The sequence below is a fragment of the Idiotropiscis lumnitzeri genome, chromosome 3 (assembly GCF_059441095.1).
Source record: "Idiotropiscis lumnitzeri isolate Australia: NSW breed Sydney's pygmy pipehorse chromosome 3, RoL_Ilum_1.0, whole genome shotgun sequence".
NCBI classification, from domain to species: Eukaryota; Metazoa; Chordata; class Actinopteri; order Syngnathiformes; family Syngnathidae; genus Idiotropiscis; species Idiotropiscis lumnitzeri.
Genome location: NC_142393.1, coordinates 192083 through 210804, shown reverse-complemented (window position 1 = coordinate 210804; position 18722 = coordinate 192083). Strand labels below are relative to the sequence as shown.

At 48.6% G+C, this 18722-nt stretch overlaps 2 protein-coding genes across 8 annotated transcripts in view; one reads left to right on the top strand and one right to left on the bottom strand.

Annotated features, from left to right (window-relative positions):
* Positions 1-14455, top strand: part of LOC148339283 (monocarboxylate transporter 2-like) — a 43328-nt gene extending 28873 nt beyond the window's left edge. Inside the window, exons 1-5 of one of the 5 annotated variants that reach the window (XM_088291220.1) lie at positions 8299-8459; positions 12056-12286; positions 12357-12500; positions 13108-13920; positions 13989-14455. In XM_088291220.1, the coding sequence (XP_088147346.1) occupies positions 12070-12286; positions 12357-12500; positions 13108-13920; positions 13989-14206 (1392 nt within the window). In that variant the 5' untranslated portion in view covers positions 8299-8459; positions 12056-12069 and the 3' untranslated portion in view covers positions 14207-14455. Of the gene's footprint in view, positions 1-8298; positions 8460-9132; positions 9197-11914; positions 11973-12055; positions 12287-12356; positions 12501-13107; positions 13921-13988 lie in introns of those variants that run through there. The other 4 variants (XM_088291224.1, XM_088291222.1, XM_088291221.1 and 1 more) reach the window with 4 other exon arrangements.
* Positions 591-6170, bottom strand: LOC148339284 (calcium-independent phospholipase A2-gamma-like). Of its 3 annotated transcripts, none has more exons than XM_088290923.1 (9): positions 6024-6170; positions 4305-5482; positions 4048-4200; positions 3121-3278; positions 2511-2605; positions 2270-2441; positions 2141-2198; positions 1884-2078; positions 591-1313 (listed from the first exon to the last, which is right to left on the bottom strand). In XM_088290923.1, exons 2-9 carry the CDS (start codon positions 5382-5384, stop codon positions 855-857), a joined length of 2370 nt encoding a protein of 789 aa, XP_088147049.1. In that variant the 5' UTR covers positions 5385-5482; positions 6024-6170; the 3' UTR covers positions 591-854. The 3 variants fall into 3 exon arrangements, with proteins under 3 accessions (XP_088147049.1, XP_088147050.1, XP_088147048.1); XM_088290924.1 differs by having other exon boundaries at positions 2270-2429; XM_088290922.1 differs by having other exon boundaries at positions 2270-2605.
* Positions 14456-18722: the final 4267 nt, after the last annotated feature.

The following is an 18722-nucleotide window of genomic DNA, read 5'->3' as shown; positions in this document are numbered from 1 at the left end:
TGAAAGTGCATGACAGCATTTTTTTAAATGAAGTGCATCAAAGTGTTTTTGTCACAAAAGTGGAACGAGTTCCAAAAAGTGTGGCCTTCTACAGAATTCAGTCTAAAAGATGACTTGCTGCTATGCTAAGCTAAAGCTAACAGCAGCAAGCTAATGCTGACGTGCTAATATTTAGCAGATAATCGTGTCAGGGCCAAAGTTGAACTCCATTTCTGTGTCAAATATGGCAAAGGCACAAATTGCTCTTTGATGAACGTTGAGGCTTTTGCTCAACGAGCGCTTTTGCGTTTTGTCGTCGTTTGTTGTTGCAGTGAGCTGCGTCGTAGCGATGCACGTGACCTTTAAAAGCGCTTCCCTGCTCACAAATTTCCTTCTGTGCAATTTTTGTGCTCTTTGTAAACGAGCTCACGTCGCAATTCAGGTCAAAGAAGTTTGGAAACGAAACATCGCAACTGTTTTCAGATCATGGAACGAACGGCAGCAAGTTTCTTCCGTGTGGTCGCTTGGGTGTTTTTGTTCAACTGAGCGGACATTAAACTGCGTCGTCGTGGCCGGACAATCGGCATTCTCGTGCATTTTTCCATATCAAATCATTTGGAAGCCTTTTATTTTGAGTGTAATGGTTTCGAGTGAGTTGGAAATGATTTGCTACGTTTAAGTATATTTACACTTTAAATCGCTAGTATAGGAAATTCTATTTAAAAGAAAAAGAAAAGAATTTTCACGAAGCAGCTCTCGATCCCGAATCCGAATGGCGGAGCTTGACTTTATGTCAAACATGCGGCGCTCTCGGCACAGCTCTCAATATGCGCAAAAATGAACCACGACAAGTCCGATGGCCACAAAAGTCCGATCTAGGCCCATCTGTGCTTCATCTCCCAGAACCTTTGGCTGAGCCAGTCCTTGGTTTTGCCGACAGCCGAACGCTCCGCCCCCATCACCAAACACAGTCGCGCCGCTTTGAGCCGGTTCCGCTCCAGGTACAGCTGCGTGTCTTTCTCCAGCTGGTCCAGCGCCACCGGGCGGCTCTCGTCCAGGGACACCTCAGCGCTCAGCATGGGGTTGAAGCGGAAGTAGACGTCGGCGGGCAGCAGGTCATCCAGAAGGCTGTGGACGCCCTCGGTGTCGGTGGCGCTGCTGATCAGGTTGCTTATTTTGGCTCTCAAGCCGGTGGAGGTGGCGGGGCCCCGCTTGGCGTTGTCGTAGCGACCCGTGCCGAGGGACAGCACGCACTGGAATGCGCGCTCGGGCCACAAGAGTCTGCTTTCATGCACGGCTAAGGCGCACGGGTTGTTCATGATAATGCCTCCATCCTGCAATCAAAGGAAACTTGTTGAAAAAAAAAAAAAAAAAAAGAGCACTCCAACAGCACAAAGCACGCGAGTCACAAGAACAAAACATCAATTGGAGAAGATGAAATCAAAAAGAAGAAAAGTGTCCCTTGTTATATTTTCTTCATTTCATGGAAAGTAACCAACGGAAGCCCGTTCCTGCCAGGGAAAACCAAAACGTAACGACGCCAATAAAAATATCTTTGCTGCCGAGGAAAAAAAAAAAAGAGAGTGGCTGGATGTGAAGGAAAAGTTGCCAAAATATCCCGATGTTTTTGTTGCGTAGCGAGAAAAAGATTTGCCGAGAAAACGCACACCATCGTTGGAACCAACTTCAAGTTCACAGCTGTGAAATTTGCTTCGTCTGCGATCTCGTCATCAAGTCAAGTCTTAAAAGTGCAACTTGGCTTGCGAAGTAATGCGCCATTTTTTTTTTCGTTTGGGTGCAAAATTGTCCAATTGGACTTTTCATTTCAATCAAGAAGGACAAAATGCTCGTCCATTCGTGCTCCTTTCACATTTGTTTTTTTCGTCGCTTTTTTTGCTCCCCACCTGGTGGATGTCGCTTTGCAACGGGAATTCTCGGAAGTAGCCCGGCGCGGCCGATGACGCCCGCGCGGCCTGCCACACGGCGTAGCCGGAGCCCCCGGCGTAGCGGCTCAGAGATCCGGCCCGATGGTTGTAATTGCAGAAGACGAAGGCTTTGGGACCGCTGCCCCAGTTGACCACCGCGCTGACCGCCGAAACCTGAGCACAGCCAACGACAAGCGACAGCGGGAAGCATGCTTCTGGTTTTCACGTCTTCCTACCTTGGGACTGGACTCATCTCGGGCGGTTTGGATGAGCGCTCGATCGCCGAGCTTCTCTCTGAATACGACAAAAGCGCCACGTTTCATTTCGACGTCCGCGCGCTTTCGCCGAGTCCGCCGTGCGCGTACCTCAGTAGGCTCTCCCAAGTCTCCGTGTTGTAGTACGAGTGAGTCCAGCCCATTTTGACCGTGCCCACCAGGCGGTTTTGCCGGAAGACTTCGGAGCCAAAACGCCGATACATGTCAGCGCACTCGTCCGGTGAAAAACGGGCCAGGCCCAGCATGAAGGCTAACACGGCACCTGGCGCCAAGTCACGCTTCAAATTGATCACAAAAAACAAAAAAAAGCATCTCGGGTTCAAACGCTCACCTGTGCTGACGCCACAAATGTAGTCGAACAGCTGATGGATCTTTTTTCCCGTCTGCGCTTCCAGCAGCTTCAGCACCTGAAGAGGCACCACGCCTCTGCGAAGCCACACAACAAAAGCGTGACATGAGACAGGCCGGCCCGCTCAAAGGCAAGATTTCATCTGGCGACAACCTCCTGCGCTCGTTGACCGATGCTTGCAAAACACGTTGGCAACGTTGTCTTCTTTTGAAAATAAAGTCAACAACTCGCCCAAGACCTGGAAAATGTTTGTTTTTTGTGTGTGTGTGCAGGTTGATTGTTTGGAGTTTTCCAAAACATTCATTTCCAAACAAAAGCAAAAAAATGCAGAACGATGTTTGAGCTGACTTGGAGTCTTTGCGCACACCCGCGGGCACTCGCGTGATTGGTTCCCGACCGCGAGATCGACCAATGACGCATTGTTGCATCTCGCCGGTCTCGTCCACGTTAATAAACCAACGGCACTTTTGAACAAGGTTCTGTTCGTTCTTCAAAAGAATTCAGTTCTTTTTGATGAATGAAGTTGGTTTTTGAGGCTCGATTTTTTATTTTTTTTTGTCGCCGCAACGTCAACTTGCTTTGTGACGCTTACCGTGTTCCTCCGCCATCAATGGCGAGCACCCTGATACCACGACCTCGGACCGGATCCACGTAGCCGATGAGAGCCAGCGCTTCTCTTACGGCCGTCTGGAGAGCGCCGTCGTCTCGATAGACGCGCCGCTGCCTCAGCAATGTCGCCGATGTTTTCTCCTGCAACAAATGTTTTCAATACCTCGACGTCATCTTTCGAGAAATTGCTCGCATGTTCATGAAGCTTTTGACCGTTTTTCTTCACATTTGAGCAAAACAACAAATGAAATGAAGACACTTTCTGACCAACGTGCTCTGGCCACTTTTTCTACCGGACAGATTTTGCAGGTTCATGCTGGAGTTTGTCCAAAGCTGCGCTGATGCATTCAAGTCACGTTTAGCTGGTGGGAAATCGCATCCTTTTACAGACGTTGCAACTTAAATCACTGACGGCGTCGTGGTGCGCTCGCCTGACTTGTCTGTGTGCCCTGCGACTGGCTGGCGACCAGATCAGGTTGTAGTGCGCCATTCGCCCGTTTGTCAGCCTGGGATAGGCTCTCGCGCCGGCGATGTGGACGACGATGACGACGATGACGACGATTCGTCTGGCAAGTGTGTCACAACTGCCCCATGAGCTCGCTTGGCGTAGCGCTAACAGTGGAAACCATTTTTTTCAGTCTGCGTCATGACACGACTTTTTCACATGTGGGCTAATTGAAGTTGACGCGTACAAGGTGAATCGGATGCCTCCTCACGTTTTCCCCATTTCAGCAATCGCAAGTGCTGGTGAAGGCGAACGTTTACACGCGTGTGAAAATGACACATTTGCTCAAATGCTATTGAACGACGATTAGGAATCCGTTCTGTGAATACGCCAAACTTTCTTTCTATGAATGGTCGTCAATTCTAGCTGCGACGAGCTTGGACAAAATGAGCGCTTGACACGAACCTGCCACATCAAAGCTTTGCGCGAGGGGTGACGTCGCAGGTGTTCATTCAGCATCTCCACGCAGGCGGTCGCAAGTTCTGCAGAGGAAGCCCGACTCAGGTTGTCCATCAAGACTTGAAGCGCTTCGTCGGCTTGCTTGCTGCTGCAAATGAGCTGATGACGAGCAACACAAAATTTCCAGTCCATTCAAAAGGGCACACTTGATTTTCAACTTGTCTGACGCCGCACGCACGCACGCACGCCATTTTGTTGCTCACCTTTCCACCGACGGTTGCTTCCGGTGATGGCGCTGCCGGTTTTGCCTTTCCGTCCTGTGACTTGGGGCCCCGGTTCAGGTAAGCCTCCAGCAGGTCAGGAATGGCTTTTGCGGGCTGACGAAAGCAGTCCATGAAGGCGACCGCCCCCCGTCGGTCTGCAGCGAGCAAGTCGCTCTCCTCCTTGAGATTTCTGCTCGTGTCATGCACGCTGCTTTCGGCCTCCCAACGGAGAGCCGTGTGACTTGACGCCTGCCCAAAGTTGCTCGTGTCGTGGTTGCTGTGGAAACGTTGGCTTTCTGGGCTGATCGGGTCCTGGCCGTGTTGGGTGCGGCCACTCCAAGATTCGGGTCGAGCGCCGCGGCACTTGTTGTGTTTTGCCTCCTCCCGACTCTTCCTCTTTTTAAAATCGCTTGATTTTAAAGGATCCATTTCAATGTCTTTGGAATTCATGACATGACGAATTGGTGTTTTTCTCCTCCTCAGTCTCCTGTTGGATCCTGTTGTGACTTCCGCTTTCTCTGCAACTTGCAATTTGGCAAAACCAAGTAAGAAGACCGAGTTAATGTGACGGGCGACGTAATTGTAACTTTCGCCGAATCGTGTTGCCAAAGTGCTTATGTGGAAAAGTTGCAGGGCGGCGTTTTCCTCGATCGCGAGACTGGAGCCCTTCTCTTTATCTTCTTCCTTCGCCTCAGGTAAAGGTGTTTGCGCCGACGCCTGCTGGCTTTGACCGCAACGCTGTGTTCGGCTGACGTATGCTGGAGCAATTCCAGCCCGTGACGCGATGTGCTTTTTTTGGTTGAAATAAACGAAGGGAAATAAAAATGCCCTCATTTGCAAACGGGCCTCGGTGATCCCAGCGGGAGTTGGGGCTCCAACCCTGTTCGAGGGCGAGGACCATCTCACAAGCTGGACAACTTTGACTTTGTTGGAAACATTGCGCAGGAAGGGATTAGACGTGCTGTGGAGGTTGACATTTATAAATGTGGCGATTTGATGAGCAGGCATTGCTAAATATTGATGGCGGTGGAGCGGCTGACGGCACACGTAGCTTCTCGGGAGAAAGATCAAGTCTTTCATTTTGCACCTTCAATTAGTGTCATCGGGCATCAGGTTTTGAGATCAGCTGAAAGTCCAAGGTTGACTTTGGCACGCTCCAGAACGTACTCGAGATGTTTCTGAGGAAAGCAAAACTTGATTTGGAGCAACCAAAACCAGAATTAAATTTAATGGTAAGGGTCATGCTCGACAATCCAAATTTTAGTCGTGCTTTTGCAAAAAAAAAAAAAAGAAAAAAAATAAAAAGCTACAAAATCAATACAGCGTGTAGTGGCGCCATCTAGTGGCGGACATGGTGTGTTGCCGTTTCATCAGCCCTTCAAACGTTCTCAATGTGTCCTAAATGATTGGAGGGCAGACTTTGCTCATGTACGTCACTGTAGACGGAGAATATGTAGAATGGAATGTGTGTGTATGACCTGCTGAATGGATGTTTAATTATTTGTTTCAGCACCAACACATGCCAGTCAAGCCCTCACTCGATATTTGAGAGGAATGTAACATGAAGCCTCAAAGTTATTCTTTTGTTTCTTTTCACATGTTCTTCTTAGCTGCCAAAGGTCAAAGCGCAGTTTCATTATGCGGTCGTTAGTTGTTTTGGACAAGGTCAAAGTTGCTAATATCTGCGCCGACCTTCGACAACATCTGATTTTTATTTACCTGAAACAGCAAAGCTTCTTTTGGGTCCGCTTCAGCTTTTTGCTTTTCAAAATTCTCTTGTAAGCCAGCCCGCAACAATATTCCACCGCTGGTGTTTGTTTGGATTCTTAACTCCTTTCTGCACAAGCCTGAACTTTATTGGATGAACTGACCCCCTCCCCGGATTGGGCGGGGCGGGGGGGGGGGGGGGGGGTCACGACAAGTGTAGGTCACGTGCATGGCGCCATAGCTGCTTTTAGGCTGCAAAGGACAACTTGTGGGCTATTGTTAGATCCGTCTAGCGTCCAAACAAAACACACACACACACCTTGTACTTTTTGGGAACACTTCTATTTCTATCTTGTCCCAAACAAATAGCACACAGCCATTGTTATTTCCGAAGTTGCTATTTTGATTGCGCAAGCATTGACTGCTCAATGCACCTCCTCTACACAAACATGCGCTGATGTTGTTGTTTAGCCTTTTAGCCATTATTTATTTTTTTAGCCAGTTTTTTAATGACCACAATTTCCAACGTACAAAAATGTACATTAGAACCCGTAACGCCATCCAGTGGGCGTTTTTGGAATCTTTCTCTTATTTTTAGACTACAATATTATTCTACAATTTAATGACATGACATAAAAACCTTTGACAGCATAAATTATTTCCAATGTAACTTTATTTTGAAATTGTTTTATGCAATCAAGGCAGAAACCTAAATGGCAATTACAGACATTTTACATCCATTGTTGCTATATCGTACGAGTGCGCCATTGTCCAAATATCCTTAATTAATGGGAAAAAAGCAATTGTTTATTACAACCAATCATGTAGAGCGGTGCCTTGGGATACGAGTTTAAGTCATTCCATGATCACGCTCTTAGGCGAAGACACATCCATCTGGGCTCATAATAATTAGGGATGCTCGAAAATAATTGGCAATTCTTTGCCAAAAATTCAAATGAGATCACCAAGGCAGAAATGAGTAAGGAAATTAGATTGAAAAAAAAAACCAAACTGTACTTTGCAAGTGTGATATCTTCTGAGCGATGTGCACACTTTTCACGGCCACCGCAGAAGCCGTTCTTGGGGCCGGGAAATTTTAGGCTCGTTTCTGGCAGCAGGCCTGCCTGACCAAGGCGCACCGTTTGCGGTCGCGTCGGCGCCACACATCGCTAACCCCAACATGATCTTCACCCCCCCCCCCCCCCCCCCCCCCACCGCCGTCTTTTTCTTCAAAGTCCAATCTTTGTCTGAATTCCAAGACGGTGCCCTCGCAATGTCATGGCAACCTGCGCCTTGGCGCCAAACAAGATTGGCAAACATCCAAGCCGCTCATCGTCGTTTGTTCATGAGGCCGTTTGTCCAAACGACGTCTCTTGTGGACTTTGAGACGCGAGATTGGAACATCGGCATGCTGTGCTGAAGCCAAGCGGTTCTTGAAACGTGTGCTTAGATTTTGACCCAGCCCACTTCCCTTCAGCCCGATTGTTTTCTTCCTTCACGTCCACGATGAACCAAAACGTTCTTCCTCCCGCTCTGCGGTTACACTCTTCACGGTGTTTTCTTTTGACAGCGCCCTGCGGCGCACGCGTCCCCGCGGCCGGTCCACTTTAAGCGGTTCCGAGCAAAGATGGCGTAGGACTTGTCCATCAACGGTCTTACTGGCGGCCACATCATGAAGCGGCCCAACCAACGCAGGCCCACGGCGCCGTACATGACCGCAAACTGCCCGATGAACCTGCCGAGAAAAAAGAAAAACGAAACATCAAGATCAGAGCTGCTGTGCATGCGACGTCAACGTTTGAGACCTGCTGGTTCTCGTCAATCACATGCATTTCCTCCATGGCCGCCTCGAAGCTGACATCTTCGTATTTGGCGCCGTCGTAATCAGGAAGTGTCGATAAAGGCCACCTTCTTGGGCCGCTTCTTCTGCAGAAACTGAAGGAATCGGATCTCCGTCACACATATGGGACAAAGGCCATCGTACGGCACCTGCAGCAAAGACAAAACAAATTCACGCGTGGGTGAATAAAGCTTCACGTCACATTCACGACAAGGAAACAACAAACAGGGAATTGCTCATGTGCAAAATGTGAGCTTCTAGTTTCGATTCTCTTGTACAACAATTTGCCATCTGAAATAGGCCGCGCACATTTGCAAAGTGATGCTTTCAAGACTGACTGTTCGTCATGAATGATTTGCCATGACTTCTGACTTGTGCCCAAGTGACAGGTGCTGCGTGTGCGTGTGCGTGTGCGTGTGCGTGCTGACTCTTTGCCCAAGTATGACAACTCCAGCAGCAGGTGGTCGTCCTCGTGCAGTATTCGTGACATCACTGATATTTAAAAGTCCAGCTGCCCACTTTGGTCAGCCGCTTCGCTTCAGTCGGTGACGACAATCTGCTGCTCAAAGTTGAACGGACGAAGCGGATCCTGATCGGGCGTTTGCAAGGTGATGAGCGATTTTTGTCATTCATCGCTGCAATTGATCAACGCTTGCAAAAACTCAACTTTGATTTGCTAACTTGTGACAGACCGTTTCCGACTACAGCGAAGAACAAAAATGATCACGTTGTTCACCGCTTACTTGACTTCTTTGTGGCACACGTGCTTGGGCTAATTTTACAAGCGATTTGACCTTCAGTAACCTCTCGGCTTGACCTAATGTGAGCGAAAAACATGTTAACATGTGCATGCACCCCTCCCCGCCTTTTGCAAACGTAACAGCAAAAAAGAACAAAAAACATCCGTGACAGTTTAAGACGAGCTCACCCTGACGGCAGGCTGACAAGTGGCGGGTCGGTGCTGCTGTCTGCAGACGAGGGCGCTCGCCGCAACACGCGTGGGCAGTCCGGCTAAAGCCGACACCAGATGACGTCGTCTCGCGATGAGAAACATTTGGTGCTCTCAACGCAAATGCCGCGAAGCCCGCGAGCGACACAAGTTGACGTCGTCAAATGAAAACGTACGCGAAACGCGAGTCCTTCTTGTATTTCGTAACAACTGCCGCTCAGGAAGGCGTGGCCAAAATGCGAGCTTCCGCCTCCGTAATGATTGCGCGTCACTCACGGACGCCCGTCATTGGATGCCGCAGTGACAGTGTCCACCCACTGCCTCTATACGTCAAAGTGGCCGCCATTTTGCTGCAGTCATGACCGTCGTGTCAGCGACGGTATTTTATACGCGACAGTAAGAACGCAACGTTTGCATTTACGTGGCTGTCAAGAATGATTGCATTCAGCATTTTATTGTTATTGATCATAGAGCAAGCATGCAGAGGACAGAGAAAACGTCAGCACATTGAATGTGGACATTGCAGCACACTGTCAACTTTTGAGCCGCTAAATGATGACTATTAATATTAAGAAAACAGTTGATCTCAATACAAAATTTAATTCATGTGCTATGACAAACAGTGGCTGCTAAAGTTGCATTGTTTTGTTTAAAAAAAATAATAAATTGAGTTATGGAAAAATTAACGTGATAATCATTTGCATTATTCAAAAGGATCATTTAAAATCAAGTATAAATATGAATAATAACACTAAACAAACATAATCGTGAATTGGAGAGTGGAACAAGTGAATTTATTTTCCTCCTCTTCATGTAGTCTTCTTCTGGTTGTGCTTTTCTTTTAAAGTTCCATGCTGAACTAACTAGTGAAAGCGATTCAAGCAGATTGCTAAAATTGTTGTTATTGTGTTCACGTTAATTACTAATTACAAATGAGTGATGCTTTGCGAGCGATTAAAAGGCAACTGAAAGCATTTTGTTGAAGTTGAAAAATGTGCGCATCGTTTGTAGCTGCAGACGGATTGAAAAGGAAAACAGAATCTTATTTGGTTTGTTGTTAATGAAGCGCTTTATTTGCACAAGCAAAATATGTTTGCCATTTGTTCTTCGTTTCATTTCCATTTCTTGATTATTCAGTCGGTCTGCCGAGCACTTTGCTGACATTTTGTTTCACGCAAAGTCGCTTGAGTTGTTGCGTTGAAAACATCCAAAGTTGGCCACATTTTAAAGAGAGCAATCTGCTTTTATGACTTTGACAAAATTGACGACCTCGATGTCGTGGAAGCGTGCACGTTTGGCTCTCAGGCCCGAAGTTGGCGTTCGCCGTTCAAAAGTCGGCTGCGGCTTTCCTGCGTGTTCTTTGCGTGTCTTCCGTGTGCCGGCGTGGCTTTTTCATGGCATTGCAAAGTCAGGCACGTTCGGGCTCACCGAAGACTAACTTGTGAATGGTTGTTTGTCCGTTTTGTGTCTTGCGAGTGACTGGCGACCAATCCCCGCCAAGTCAGCTTCCTGCAAGCACAACGAGGGAAAATTGATGAAGGCGTGATTGGCTCGAATGCGGTCAAGCGTTCGTCAGCACGCGTCACAACAACCGAGTAATGATCATCTCGATTTCATCGGTCAAAAATGATCAACTCTGAATATTTCTACAGTTATTATTGAACTTTGTCAACAAAATGATGATTTCTTAATCAATAGTTGAGTGAAAAGGAACCGTGTCTTGCCGTTGGCGCCGCCGCAGCGATTTATTTTTTGCGAGTGCCGATGGTACGCGTGTCAAAGTTTCTTCTGGCCTCTGCGTGACTTCGGTTCCTCAACTTTCTTTTTGGTTTTCACGCTTTTTTTATTCAAGCCCGATTGCCCTCGCGACCCTTCAAAGACAAACGGGCGTCGTCGTCCAGTTGGAACGTGCGCCACCACGCGTTTCAAATTCTTACTTGAACATTGTTGCCGCCTGCTCAGGAAAAATAAGAAGAAAAGTTTTCGGCTCGAACTGCTTCATCATTAAGAGCATTTCCTGGAGTTGATCGAGAATGCTTCTTAGTGGACACGCATCAAATTTCAGCTCCTTTCTTTAGTGCACAAAAACGTTGACATTTTTCAACCTTTTTTCATTGTTGTGTATTTGACATCACTCGTGTCACAAGCAAGAAATTTGGAATGTATGCAAGCATGTTTTGACAGCTGAGACGCGGCGGGCGGGGGGGCCAACCTGAAGGAAGTCGGACAATGCTCAAGTCCTGCCTTTGAAAAAAGCTTGCTTTCATCTTCCGAGAAAACGGAAACAAACGGCGTCCTTTCGCTTCACGTCCGCGGCTGCGACCGAGCATGTGGGCCGTGTGAAAGGAAAAACCAAAACAAAAGAACCGCGAAAGGCTCACGAGGCCTTTCGTGCTTGTGATGTTTGCGATCTCTGTTGAAAAACATTTCAAAATGTTTACCTTTCATCCGATTGCCAACCGAGTTCGCTCGCATCGCGTTCCCTTTCATGCTAGCCCAGTGGCGCACTCGAAAACATTCCTTCTTTGTTGAGGGCAGCCCAGGAAATAACAATGCCTCGGAATCGTCATCTTCAGGCGACACGTCTGTCAGTCGATGGGTCAGCTTGGCAAAGGAAAAAAAAGGAAAAGTCCAAACGGACGCGCATTTGCACGGGTTGCAACTGCCAAGAATGGAGCGTTGAGCATTTTTTTTTTCTTTTTTTGAGTGGCACATCCAAATGAACAAGTCTCATTTTTTTCGTGCTCTATAATGCTGTCAAGAAAACAGAACCAATTCTCAACATTTGTGGCTTTCCGCTTTGGTTGTGCTCAAGAGAAACTTGTTGGAAGTTTTGCCAATAATTTGATTTCGCAAAGTGCGCATATTACTTTACATTTCGCCAACTAAACCCACTGTGCCGCACACACACACACACACACACACACACAGTCCACAAGTGACATTTTGACTTTTGAGTTTTTGCATTTCCAAAGCTCAGACCAACTTGATTGAAGAAGCAGCTTTGTGTTGCGTTTTCTTTTTTTTTTGCTCCACCCTCCCCACCTTCCTCGCCGCTTACTTTGTATTTGTTGCGCAAGCGCACGTGATGAGATCAGAAGGCTTTCAGCTTGTTTGAGGAAACCTCTCGCAGCGGTGCCGGCGCGACTCCCGCGTGAGGATTTTGCCGTCCGTCCGTCGCTGCGTTTTGCTCGGCGCGCGTGTCCAACGACGTCTCCGCCGCGTTGATCGCTTTTGCCTCTGCCTTCCTTCCAGCCGTCCCGTCCGACATGGAGACGAAAGGCGCCGGCCATCCGGACGACATTCCGCCAGACGGAGGTTGGGGCTGGGCCGTGGTCTTGGCCTCTTTCATCTCCATCGGCTTCGCTTACGCCTTCCCCAAGTCGCTCACCATCTACTACAAAGAGATTCAGGAATATTTCTCCGTTTCCTACAGCCAGATCGCTTGGGTGTCGTCGCTCATGCTGGCGTCCATGTATGCGGCAGGTCAGTCCGGCCCGTTTGCGGCGGAGCGAGTGAGGCCCGCGCGCCGACCTTTGTGCTCTCTGCTGCGCAGGGCCCGTGAGTAGCGTTCTGGTCAATCGCTACGGCAGCAGACCCGTGGTCATGGTCGGCGGCGTCATGGTTTCCTCGGCCATGGTGACGGCCTCGTTTGGAACGTCCGTTGTCCATCTGTACCTCTTTGTTGGCGTCATTGGAGGTAACTTGCTGCTGTAACACTTCAAATTTCCCCATTGTGGGACTAATAAAGGACATCTTTATCTTTATCTTTAACTCGTTTCACTTGAAGAACAAAGTGAGTCGGGACGTTTGGAGGAGGAGTGTGAGACAACGCCAGACATTGTTTGTCATTAAGAATGGGATTCGTTCGGAACCGTCTCCAACGAGCCAAATGTTTGGACACATTCTCATTGGCGGAATGGGAACGCGCATCTAAAAAGATTTGAATTGATGCTGAATAAAATTCAAAAGTTGAAAAGTGATGGCGGAACAAACGCTTCCCATTGCGTCACAGCGACATGATTAATTGTAAAAAGTCCTTCTCGTCCATTTTGGTTGGCAAACTGTGAGGAATTGCGAGCCAAGAAATTGAGGCTGCGCAAAGTTTGCTTGTGACAAAAAAAATCTCAGTCGAGCTCCGAGTGCCAATCGCATTTGAATTGGTACGTGCATCCTAAAAGATTTCGATTCCTCCAAACTGCAACGTAACGTTCGCGTGCTGGAAAAAGTGTTTTTTCTTTGCATCGTGTGGTCTCGCTCGATCGTGTGCCGCATTTTTCATGTCCGGTCCGGTCTGACCTCCGCAGGTTTGGGCCTCGCCTTCAATCTGCAGCCGGCCTTGACCATCATCGGCACGTACTTTGACGCCAAGAGGCCGCTGGCCAACGGGCTGGCCATGACGGGAAGTCCGGTCATTCTCTTCACTTTGGCGCCGCTCAATCAGTTTCTCTTCGATTCTTTCGGCTGGAGAGGAAGCTTCCTGATCCTGGGAGCTCTGGTTTTGAACTGCTGCGTAGCCGCTTCCCTCATGAGACCCGTCAACCAAAAAGTCCAAGCGGAAGTCCAAAGTGCGCCCCGCCAGAGCGTCGGCGCGGAACGGAAGCGAGAGCGCGCACGTGGTCCCGACGAGGGCTGCCGGCGCGCTTTTATCGACGTGTCGCTCTTCAAACATCGAGGCTTCCTCATTTACCTCGTCGGCAACGTCGTCATGTTTTTGGGCTTTTTCGCGCCCGTGGTTTTCCTCGCCCCGTACGCCAAACATTTGGGCGTGGATGAGTATTCGGCGGCGTTGTTGCTCTCCATCTTTGCTCTGGTGGACATGTTCGTTCGCCCGGCGACCGGCTTGATCGGCAATTCCAAATGGATCCGGCCCAGGATCCAGTATTTATTCAGTTTTGCCGTTTCCTACAACGGCGTGTGCCACCTTTTGTGTCCCGTGGCGTCGGGCTACGCGGGCCTGGTGGTGTACGCCGTTTTTTTTGGGATGGCGTTCGGGATGGTGTGCGCTCTGCTCTTCGAAGTGTTGATGGACTTGGTGGGGGCTCGGCGCTTCTCCGGCGCCGTGGGACTCGTCACCGTCATCGAGTGCGGCCCGGTGCTGCTCGGTCCGCCGCTTTCAGGTTTGCAGCTCAACGACTTCGTCCCACTGACATGTCCGCCTTGGTCACGACTTGGTTTTGCCTTCCAGGAGCGCTGGTGGATATTTGGGGGGACTACAAGTACATGTACTACGCGTGCGGCGTCTTCATGCTGGTGCCGGGCATCTTTTTCTTCGTCATGCATTACTACAACTACAAGAGAGTCGACGAGGAGCAAAAGCGGAGGCGGCTGTCTGCGGAGATGAAAACGTGTGACGAGGTGGAGGCTGCGGAGCTGAAAATGGAGCCAGACGGAGCACACCAATGAATTTTACGTGGACGCTGAGGAGTGTTGTTTCAATTCAGATTTGATAAAAAAAAAATCCTACCTCAGATTTGATGTTGCTTTTGCGTAGAGGATTTTTTTTCTGTACGTGTGGCCTTTCTTTTTGTGTGTGCAGACTTTTTTTTTCCTCATCAACTTAATGCCGCTAGATGGCAGCAGACACCAGCATGTCAAGAAAGCATTTGGAAAATGTCAAGTAAACATGAAATAAAATCTTCTGCTGGCCAAATATTTTGTTGTTATTGCTAACTTCTTCTTTTTTTTGCAAACATCTTTGCAAAGTTGCAACATGGAATGCACACGATGAACTCCAAGAGGCCAGAGACGTCGTCAACTTTGTTGTTTGACTTATTTCCTCCACGTGCACGTTCACAAAGTCGACGAGGTCAAGTTGAGGAAAGTTTCATGTTTACACCAATGCAAATAGTTTCCAAAGCAAGCGTTGCCTCAAGAAATTGTGACTTTGTCCAGACAATTCCATTCATTGACTTTTTCTAACAAAAGATGAAAAAAAAAATCCAACATGCACAACCTCGTATATGATATTCATATTTAGAACATTTTGCCATTTCGGATGCAAAGCTAATATTGTGATGACATCACGTGGCCCCCAAAAAATGTGAAGAGGAAAAGCCGCCACCATTTTCTTCAAAATGTTAGTTTTTCCGTCACCGTGCAAATTTTGTTTCGATGAAACTTGTGACTTTGTGACCTGCAGCCGCACTCATTTGACTCGTTTTGAGTTTAGTTTTTTTAAATGGACTTTTTTTTAGTTATAATTAAAAAAAAAAAAAAAAAGTGTTTTGCTTGTGTGCAAAAAAGTCCATTGTTTGTCCGGTGTTTTCAAATTTCAACTCGGATATTTCAAACCATTTTGACAATACATGTTTACGCAACGCAAGCTACCGCTTGGAAAGTTTGACGCTTGCTGAGCGACGTCATCGGCTGGCTCTTTTTTTATTGGCTGCTGCTTGATGACATTAAGAGGACGACGACTTCCAGACGACTGTTCGACCTTCACTTTTGCCGCGCGGTAATATTTCAAGAAACGCGTTTGGAATCAACCCCAAAGTCTCGAGTATTAAATTAATTGCCAAAGATGAAAGCGAAGCACATTTCTCTGTTTTGTCAACGTAAAATGTTGTTTCAGCGCCAGATCTTTTCGTTTGCGTTTGCTTGTTTTCTGGACTCGGACCCACCGGATCGTCGCAAAGCGGCGCGGCCGCTTCCGTCAGACGAGGCCGCCGGCAGCAAAACCAAAAGTGGGCCGACCGCTATTAGCTTCGGTTTACGGCCCGCTGACGTTTCGCTTTGACTCTCGCCGGCCGCCCGGAGCGTCTCGGCACAAAATCCATCGGAGACGCATTGAAGGACGGCGCAATCTCATTATTGCCAATGTATGCTTAAATGTTTCATCCTTATCATGTCGCTGCGAGGTGCATATTCAATTTGAAGCGAAATGGCCGATGTGCGCGAATCGATAGACTGTTTTCCAACATCGTCTGCACACCAGATGGAACGTGCGAGTCGCCGGCTTTTTAGACTTTTGGTGTATTCATTGCGATGGAGGCAACGGGTGCCATTTTGTTGACAACTTTGAGGATCATGCGCGCACAAATGATGACGTTGCGGCGTTGGCAAAGCGCTTTTGCCACAAATCAAGACAAAGTTGCCAGCGGCGGTAGCCGTAAGCGTGCCGTCACCCGCTCTCGCAACAGCTTGAGCGTAATCGCGACCGTGAACTGTGACCGATGTCGCTCAATCTGGTTTGAATTGGGGCCGCCTGATTTCATCCGGGCTTCTTATTCCTATGACGACTGCGACCGTGCTTCAAAGAATTGAGCCGTCCAAGCTCCGGCTCACTTTGTCCCTCTTGTGTAAAACAAGGCCCGTGCTGTCTGATTAATGAAGAAAAGCTGCTCGCGAGCCAACACTCGTCTGTTTTTGCCACGTTGACATCGACGTCATGGAAGCATTTTGGTGGCCAACTGCGTCCTCGCGAACGTCAACATTCAAAATGGAAAGATGACTTTCTTGCTGCCGCGCATGTTGCCAATGGCCTGCTGACGTCCTTAATCTGCCGTCGCTATTTCTACTGTAGACGTTCAACATTTCATTGATTTTTGGAGCTTTGGGATGATTTGAATTTGTTGTTGTGTTTGTGATAACTTTGTTTATGACTCCACACAAGCAATCCGTTTTGTTCTCAGCCCAAATCCGCTCGCAAAGTCGCAATCGAGCAATGGCCGTCGGGTCACGTCAGGTCATCATCGTGAAAGCATTCAGCCGTTCGTCCTCGTCGTATCGCGCACGAGTGACGGGAGGACGCCGCGCGAGATAGCCGCGACGTCTGCATTGATGCGGACGTCGTATCGGTCCGTCGGGGCCGAGAGGGAGCTGAGCCGAAAGGCGACGCTCTCCGTTTACCGGCCGATCTCGGTGACGGAGACGAGATGTGAATCGTGACCGAAAGAAAAAGATCCGGAACGCAAAACAAAAACGACAATCTTGGAAGACGTCCGCAAGCTTGGTTGACACGGCAACATTTGAACACGGGGGGCAAACTTCCAAAACCGGACGACGACGTCAAGAGTTTTGAAGGCGCGGGCACTCGACAAAGCCAACACATCTCGATTTCATTGAGCAATCTTCCCGGGTCAGAAGCGAGACCTCGCCAACCGCTCGGGATTTTACACGAGGAAGCGAGCTCCCAGACGGACGAAAGCGCCGCCGAAAAAAGAGCCCGAGATTTTGGATTGAATTTGTTGCAAAAGTCCGTCTGAGCTGATGTCGAATCAGCCGTGAAAAAAAATCCAATCAAATCCTCCCTTTCTAATGAAATGTGGCAACTTTCTCTCACGATGCGGAATTTGAACGTCCATAAAAGCGAAGGCCTTCCACTTGCCCGTCATGAGAAATGCTCGAGAAAGCGTCGGCAGCCAAAGGACGCGATTATGTTGCCCGTGATTAACAATCTGCGAAACGCGCCAGAACAAAACGGCTTTTTTGTTTGACGACGATTCTCCAAATATGCAAATGATCATCTCCACGCACATTTTGACGACTTTTCCGTGCTGACAATGCGCAAGCATTCTGACCGCTGTCGTTGCCGTCCGCCACTCCAAATCCGTTTTGGGCTTTTGTTGTAGAGGAGCGCCGTGCCGCCGCCGTGCCGCCGCCGTGCCGCCGTCGTGCTCCATTGTTTGTTTTTATCTGGCCAATGCCGACGACGGCGTTCTCCGTTCTTGTGCGTCTTTTACACGAGGAACGCACGGATTGGAATGTCGCCTTTGAATGCCACGCTGAATCACACCGCGGCATAAATGGCATTCGGTGCCCGCAAGGCTGCCCGCTAACACGTTTACACGCTGAGCACACAGGAACTCGCGCGTGTGTGTGTGCGCGGCTTCTGAAAGCAAGTGGCTTGTCTTCTCGGTCTATCAGTCGCGCTCGAGTGACCAATACGACCTCCTTTGGTTGAATTCTCTCCATTTGGGAATGTTCAGTGGCACGTCTCTCTCTCTCTCTCTGTGTCGCTTGCTCTCGCTCGTCCCGTGCATCTGCAGATGGCCACCAAAAGCTCTCCGTGCCCTGCGGAACGGACACCCGAGAGTGTGCGCACGCACGGCAGCAACTGGGCATGCGAGGGCGAAGACGAGAGGAGCAGAAATAATTAGAAGAGCAAGTGAGGCGTATCAGCTTGTCGTCACCTCAAAATGGCGCAACTCGACAGTGCGCGTGCACGTGCACGTGCGCGCGCACGTGCACTACCTGAAGCGTTTGCAATGCTCGCTCACTTTGCTCGACTTGCAGCACGTTTCATTTTCATGATGCCCGACACTCGCGTTGCTCACAAACAAAAATCACGTGTCAAAGTATTGAATAAAGATAAAGATCTTGATCTTTATTCGCAAATACGAAGAAGACGAAATGAACTTAATACAACCGCTTGTGTCGAATGTGGTCTGTTTTTTTTTTAAATCCAAATCAATTTCTCCGTTCAAACTCCGCCCCCTTTGGGACCTCTTCAGCATTATGTCCCCTCAAGATCCATTTGAGTCGTTACGGCTGTCACGCTTGCTGGCAGGTGCGAGTAGAGATTCATTTCAGATCATTTTTTAGATTGCGTCACTCTTGAACTTTTAAACTTTGGGGAAGTACGAAAAAGTTCTTGACCAACGTTTTTTTTGTCAGAGTATTAAATGAGCGATTCAAGACGATTTTGGGCTGGCGTTGAATTGCTGTTGAGAACAGAAAACGAAGACAATAATTAGGAACTTTTTTGTCGACTTTGCCGATGACGTCTGAAATAAAGAATGCAAGTGACGACAGGCGTCATCCCTTCGTTTTGCGGCACGTGACCTCATCTTGAAGCGACGACAACATCGAGGAGCCGACGGCTTTTTTTTCTCCCAACTTTTGTTGTCGTTGCTCGAGCTCACGCCGTCGGAGCGGCGAGCAGGTTGCAAATGACAAAATCGTTACGAGGTTCACGATG